Below are 8545 nucleotides of genomic sequence, written 5' to 3'. Positions count from 1 at the left end.
GTAACAATAAAACATGTGTACATTTACAACATCGCCATGTAACAATAAAACACGTGTACATTTACAGCATCGGTAAGTAACAATAAAACACGTGTACATTTACAACATCGTCATGTAACAATAAAACATCTGTACATTTACAACATCGTCATGTAACAATAAAACACGTGTACATTTACAACATCTTTATGTAACAATAAAACATCTGTACATTTACAACATCGTCATGTAACAATAAAACATCTGTACATTTACAACATCTGCATGTAACAATTAAACATGTGTACATTTACAACATCTTCATGTAACAATAAAACACGTGTACATTTACAACATCGTCACGTAACAATAAAACACGTGTACATTTACAACATCGTCATGTAACAATAAAACACGTGTACATTTACAAAATCGTCATGTAACAATAAAACACGTGTACATTTACAACATCTTCATGTAACAATAAAACATGTGTACATTTACAACATCGTCATGTAACAATAAAACACGTGTACATTTACAACATCGTCATGTGACAATAAAACACGTGTACATTTACAACATCGTCATGTAACAATAAAACATGTGTACATTTACAACATCTTCATGTAACAATAAAACACGTGTACATTTACAACATCGTCATGTAACAATAAAACATGTGTACATTTACAACATCGTCATGTAACAATAAAACACGTGTACATTTACAGCATCGGTAAGTAACAATAAAACACGTGTACATTTACAACATGGGTATATAACAATAAAACACGTACATTTACAACATAGGTATATAACAATGAAACACGTGTACATTTACAACATTGGTATATTACAATTAAACACGTGTACATTTACAACATCGGTATGTAACAATAAAACACATGTACATTTACAACATGGGTATATAACAATGAAACACGTGTACATTTACAACATTGGTATATAACAATTAAACACGTGTACATTTACAACATCGGTATGTAACAATAAAACACGTGTACATTTACAACATGGGTATATAACAATGAAACACGTGTACATTTACAACATTGGTATATAACAATTAAACACGTGTACATTTACAACATTGGTATATAACAATTAAACACGTGTACATTTACCAATCTACAGACAACCATCTACTGACACCCATCTACAGATATCAACCTAAGACATCCATTTCCCGAAACAAGAAATCTCAACCACATCTCCCGATACCAATCTAAACACCAATGGATGCCCATCTCCCGACGTCAATATCCCGACAACCATATCCTGACACCATCCTCTCGACACCAATCTCCCGACAACCATATCCTGACACCATCGTCTCGACACCAATCTCCCGACAACCATATCCTGACACCATCCTCTCGACACCAATCTCCCGACAACCATATCCTGACACCATCGTCTCGACACCAATCTCCCGACAACCATATCCTGACACCATCGTCTCGACACCAATCTCCCGACAACCATATCCTGACACCATCCTCTCGACACCAATCTCCCAACAACTGTATTCTGGCACCATACTCTCGACACCAATATATCGACAACCATATCCTGACACCATCCTCTCGACACCAATCTCCCAACAACCATATCCTAACACCATCGTCTCGACACCAATCTCCCAACAACCATATCCTAACACCATCCTCTCGACACCAATCTCCCAACAACCATATCCTGACACCATCGTCTCGACACCAATCTCCCGACAACCATATCCTGACACCATCCTCTCGACACCAATCTCCCAACAACCATATCCTGACACCATCGTCTCGACACCAATCTCCCAACAACCATATCCTAACACCATCGTCTCGACACCAATCTCCCGACAACCATATCCTGACACCATCGTCTCGACACCAATCTCCCGACAACCATATCCTGACATCATCGTCTCGACACCAATCTCCCGACAACCATATCCTGACACCATCTTCTCGACACCAATCTCCCAACAACTGTATCCTGACACCATCCTCTCGACACCAATATATCGACAACCATATCCTGACACCAACCTCTCGACCCCACCCACATCCCGATATCCACATCCCAACTCCCGAATGTGTCTATAAGTTATACATGCCACTCGTTAAAATTTGATTTCCACACTGCTTAATTTGTGTACAGTGTAAATGTGTGTGGGTATTCCGACGAAGGGTCATTTACAGATTGTCTGTGACCAAAAGCTAGAGCGACGATGGTTTTGTTCTACTGGTGTTTTTTTTTTTTATCATTACACGTATTGTATATGTTCCATTACAGATTATAGCCTTGCGATATGCGGACTGAAACAATCCAGACACACAAAAATATCACGATTTACAAAAAGGAATACTATTTCATTAATGCATCATATAATTGCTCTACTGCTATATCTTAATTCTACAAAAAAAAAGATTCACTGCAGAGAATACATGTAACAGCCATCAGTTGTTCCACTGTATATGATAAAAGAAAGGACAATTGATATCGGTCTGTAGTCTGATGTTATACATCTACAGTACGATAATTGATGTCGGTCTGTAGTCTGATGTTATATATCTACAGTACGATAATTGATGTCAGTCTGTAGTCTGATGTTATACATCTACAGTACGATAATTGATGTCGGTCTGTAGTCTGATGTTATATATCTACAGTACGATAATTGATGTCAGTCTGTAGTCTGATGTTATATATCTACAGTACGATAATTGATGTCAGTCTGTAGTCTGATGTTATACATCTACAGTACGATAATTGATGTCAGTCTGTAGTCTGATGTTATACATCTACAGTACGATAATTGATGTCAGTTACTGTCTGATGTTATATATCTACAGTACGATAATTGATGTCAGTCTGTAGTCTGATGTTATACATCTACAGTACGATAATTGATGTCAGTCTGTAGTCTGATGTTATATATCTACAGTACGATAATTGATGTCGGTCTACTGTCTGATGTTATACATCTACAGTACGATAATTGATGTCAGTCTGTAGTCTGATGTTATATATCTACAGTACGATAATTGATGTCGGTCTGTAGTCTGATGTTATATATCTACAGTACGATAATTGATGTCAGTCTGTAGTCTGATGTTATATATCTACAGTACGATAATTGATGTCAGTCTGTAGTCTGATGTTATACATCTACAGTACGATAATTGATGTCAGTCTGTAGTCTGATGTTATACATCTACAGTACGATAATTGATGTCAGTCTGTAGTCTGATGTTATACATCTACAGTTCGATAATTGATGTCGGTCTGTAGTCTGATGTTATACATCTACAGTACGATAATTGATGTCAGTCTGTAGTCTGATGTTATACATCTACAGTACGATAATTGATGTCGGTCTGTAGTCTGATGTTATACATCTACAGTACGATAATTGATGTCAGTCTGTAGTCTGATGTTATACATCTACAGTACGATAATTGATGTCGGTCTGTAGTCTGATGTTATACATCTACAGTACGATAATTGATGTCGGTCTGTAGTCTGATGTTATACATCTACAGTACGATAATTGATGTCGGTCTGTAGTCTGATGTTATACATCTACAGTACGATAATTGATGTCGGTCTGTAGTCTGATGTTATACATCTACAGTACGATAATTGATGTCGGTCTGTAGTCTGATGTTATACATCTACAGTACGATAATTGATGTCGGTCTGTAGTCTGATGTTATACATCTACAGTACGATAATTGATGTCGGTCTGTAGTCTGATGTTATATATCTACAGTACGATAATTGATGTCGGTCTGTAGTCTGATGTTATACATCTACAGTACGACAATTGATGTCAGTCTGTAGTCTGATGTTATACATCTACAGTACGATAATTGATGTCAGTTACTGTCTGATGTTATATATCTACAGTACGATAATTGATGTCAGTCTGTAGTCTGATGTTATATATCTACAGTACGATAATTGATGTCGGTCTGTAGTCTGATGTTATACATCTACAGTACGATAATTGATGTCAGTCTGTAGTCTGATGTTATACATCTACAGTACGATAATTGATGTCAGTTACTGTCTGATGTTATATATCTACAGTACGATAATTGATGTCAGTCTGTAGTCTGATGTTATACATCTACAGTACGATAATTGATGTCAGTCTGTAGTCTGATGTTATACATCTACAGTACGATAATTGATGTCAGTCTGTAGTCTGATGTTATACATCTACAGTACGATAATTGATGTCGGTCTGTAGTCTGATGTTATATATCTACAGTACGATAATTGATGTCAGTCTGTAGTCTGATGTTATACATCTACAGTACGATAATTGATGTCAGTCTGTAGTCTGATGTTATACATCTACAGTACGATAATTGATGTCGGTCTGTAGTCTGATGTTATACATCTACAGTACGATAATTGATGTCAGTCTGTAGTCTGATGTTATACATCTACAGTACGATAATTGATGTCAGTTACTGTCTGATGTTATATATCTACAGTACGATAATTGATGTCAGGTCTGTAGTCTGATGTTATATATCTACAGTACGATAATTGATGTCGGTCTGTAGTCTGATGTTATATATCTACAGTACGATAATTGATGTCGGTCTGTAGTCTGATGTTATATATCTACAGTACGATAATTGATGTCGGTCTGTAGTCTGATGTTATACATCTACAGTACGATAATTGATGTCAGTCTGTAGTCTGATGTTATACATCTACAGTACGATAATTGATGTCAGTCTGTAGTCTGATGTTATATATCTACAGTACGATAATTGATGTCGGTCTACTGTCTGATGTTATATATCTACAGTACGATAATTGATGTCGGTGTACTGTCTGATGTTATACATCTACAGTACGATAATTGATGTCGGTCTGTAGTCTGATGTTATACATCTACAGTACGATAATTGATGTCAGTTACTGTCTGATGTTATATATCTACAGTACGATAATTGATGTCGGTCTGTAGTCTGATGTTATACATCTACAGTACGATAATTGATGTCGGTCTGTAGTCTGATGTTATATATCTACAGTACGATAATTGATGTCAGTCTGTAGTCTGATGTTATATATCTACAGTACGATAATTGATGTCAGTCTGTAGTCTGATGTTATATATCTACAGTACGATAATTGATGTCGGTCTGTAGTCTGATGTTATACATCTACAGTACGATAATTGATGTCGGTCTGTAGTCTGATGCTATATATCTACAGTACGATAATTGATGTCAGTCTGTAATCTGATGTTATATATCTACAGTACGATAATTGATGTCAGTCTGTAGTCTGATGTTATACATCTACAGTACGATAATTGATGTCGGTCTACTGTCTGATGTTATACATCTACAGTACGATAATTGATGTCGGTCTGTAGTCTGGCAGTACGATAATTGACGTTATTCTGTAGTCTGATGTTATACATCTACAGTACGATAATTGATGTCAGTCTGTAGTCTGGCAGTACGATAATTGACGTTATTCTGTAGTCTGATGTAATACACTTAAACAAGTTAAGAGCAGCCGTTAAAATCCTTGGTGAATGCGAGTGCTTGATAAAGGACGACAGTCTCGTTGCACTCGAAATGGGGACATAGCGTGGGTGTTGTTCTATCAGCTGACTTGTACGACCATTGCATGCACGATGTGATTACAGTAAAGGAACCACAATGGTCGCAGACGACACGTAAAAGGCGGGAAACGACATTCACACCATCAAGCAAACATTTGTTTCTTCTCTTCATAATAGAACAATTCCGATTCCATGACTTTTGATGATTAGCGCATTGATTTTCTTTTTTCCGTTCCAGGGTGCATAGTTTTTCGGGCATTAAATCTAGAAAGAATATCGTATGTACACGGGTTTCTGATGAGAATACTCCACTTCAACCGTACAATAGAATCAAAGTAATAGGAGGCCGACAAACAATCAACGTAAATTACTTGTCGACCACAATGGCGTACATTCCGTTGCAACAATGTTGTGTGATTGTAAATATATCTATCAATTGTCGAAATACAATACCCTCACATCGACCACGCAACACGCCATCTGGTGGGGCCGCTCAATGGAAAGGGTTTACCATATGTCGGTTTGTCTTGTACGGATTTCTTTTGTTTTATAGAATTGATTGGACATGGACTGTGGGTAAATCGAATCTTACTCCAAACTGACATACAGTTTATATCATTTCTAATATCTATGGTGTTCCGTTAGGGCCACGTTTTCTATATCGCTCCTTCGACCTAAACGCGAAGGCGCGAAAACGCGATGGCGAATGAGGGCAAATATGATGGATAAGAAACGAAGTTCGTATCGCTCCTTCGCTCCTTCGTCATCGTGTTTGCGCGCCTTCGCCATCGTGTTTTCGCCCCTTCGCTACTTCGTCATCGTGTTTTCGCCCCTTCGCTACTTCGCCATCGTGTTTTCGCCCCTTCGCTACTTCGTCGTCGTGTTTTCGCCCCTTCGCTACTTCGTCATCGTGTTTTCGCTCATTCGCGTTTAGGTCGAAGAAGCGAATAAGCGATATTGGAAATTTGGCCGAAACGAAACATCATAAGTATCAGCGTGTCCACCAGGTAGTTCGGAGTAAATCAGACGGAATAATACTCTCACTTAGACAATGTCTTCATTCCGTCTGGATGCTGTGAATGAATCATGACACAGGGGCATATTACAGTGTTCCTGGGGAGGGGGCTTGTGTAATATACAATACATGTAGATCAAGTATCTGTGTATAGGTCTTGGGTCTGGGTATAGGTCTTGGGTCTGGTAATAGGTCCAGATCTAGGTCCAGGGAACGGAGGTTTGTGCATAAGATTGTGTTACGTAAAGGTTCTGTGTATAGGTTCTTCGTATTAGTCTGGGGTATGTGTATTAATCTGGGTATGTGTATTGGTCTGGGGTACGTACACGTATTGGTCCTGGGTATGTACACGTATTGGTCTGGGATATGTACACGTATTGGTCTGGGGTATGTACACGTATTGGTCCTGGGTATGTACACGTGGGGTCTGGGGTATGTACACGTGGGATCTGGGGTATGTACACGTATTGGTCCTGGGTATGTACACGTATTGGTCCTGGGGTATGTACACGTATTGGTCTGGGGTATGTACACGTATTGGTCCTGGGGTATGTACACGTATTGGTCTGGGGTATGTACACGTATTGGTCCTGGGTATGTACACGTATTGGTCCTGGGTATGTACACGTATTGGTCTTGGGTATGTACACGTGGTGTCTGGGGTATGTACACGTATTGGTCCTGGGTATGTACACGTGGGGTCTGGGGTATGTACACGTAGGGTCTGGGGTATGTACACGTGGAGTCTGGGGTATGTACACGTATTGGTCTCGGGTATGTACACGTATTGGTCTGGGGTATGTACACGTGGGGTCTGGGGTATGTACACGTATTGGTCTGGGATATGTACACGTGGGGTCTGGGGTATGTACACGTATTGGTCTGGGATATGTACACGTATTGGTCTGGGGTATGTACACGTATTGGTCTGGGGTATGTACACGTATTGGTCTGGGGTATGTACACGTGAGGTCTGGGGTATGTACACGTATTGGTCTTGGGTATGTACACGTATTGGTCTGGGGTATGTACACGTATTGGTCTGGGGTATGTAAACGTGAGGTCTGGGATATGTACACGTGGGGTCTGGGGTATGTACACGTATTGGTCTGGGATATGTACACGTATTGGTCTGGGGTATGTACACGTATTGGTCTGGGGTATGTACACGTATTGGTCTGGGGTATGTACACGTATTGGTCTGGGGTATGTATACGTATTGGTCCTGGGTATGTACACGTATTGGTCTGGGGTATGTACACGTGGGGTCTGGGGGTATGTACACGTACTGGTCCTGGGTATGTACACGTGGGGTCTGGGGTATGTACACGTGGGGTTTGGGGGTATGTACACGTACTGGTCCTGGGTATGTACACGTGGGGTCTGGGGTATCTACACGTGGGTCTGTCAGAGATACATTGTACCATATACCCCTCCCTGGTTCTATGTAATACATTCAACAATTTTTTTGCTGGAAACACTGGGCATCAATACTTAGATAGATATTCGCGATTCCACTAAAGTTTGATTACACGGTTAATAAATACAATGGCCTAATTTATTTCTCCTGTGAGGAATACCATTGCAGTACAGACATGCCCACGACTTTCCTTGGTTCGATGCCACCACTTCTCTCTTGTCAGTTTGGTGTTGTATGTAGTCATTATTCACCTGGACTCCCAAGGGAGCAATAATTCCAGTCCCGGGGCTGACACATCTTGTCTGATGTCTAGTTAGTAGACACTGTGATATATCATCAGCAAATTCACTCGGTTTGGTAGTCATACATTTTATGATTCTGTAACGAGAATCATTGCCTAACATGCATAACTGAAGGAGTATTCATTCCAATAGAGGGCCGATGTGACAATGCTCGCCAATATGGCAGTAGTTTCGGTATGACTATTTGTAGGCATTGAATCAAGAAC

The 8545-nt window shown here is 39.6% G+C and overlaps 1 protein-coding gene across 1 annotated transcript; it reads right to left on the bottom strand.

Moving 5' to 3' along the window:
• Window positions 1–1228: 1228 nt before the first annotated feature.
• On the bottom strand, window positions 1229–2005 carry LOC117324887 (zinc finger protein 30-like). Its single transcript, XM_033880715.1, has one exon. The coding sequence runs from the start codon at window positions 2003–2005 to the stop codon at window positions 1229–1231; it is 777 nt and encodes a 258-aa protein (XP_033736606.1).
• Between the last annotated feature and the right edge of the window lie 6540 nt (window positions 2006–8545).

The sequence above is a fragment of the Pecten maximus genome, chromosome 4 (genome assembly GCF_902652985.1).
Source record: "Pecten maximus chromosome 4, xPecMax1.1, whole genome shotgun sequence".
NCBI lineage: Eukaryota > Metazoa > Mollusca > Bivalvia > Pectinida > Pectinidae > Pecten > Pecten maximus.
This window is presented reverse-complemented; position numbering and strand designations above follow the sequence as displayed.

Coding starts and splice junctions, on each gene's coding strand:
- LOC117324887 (XM_033880715.1), bottom strand. CDS start 2,005: ATGGTGTCAGGATACAGTTGTTGGGAGATTGGTGTCGAGAAGATGGTG.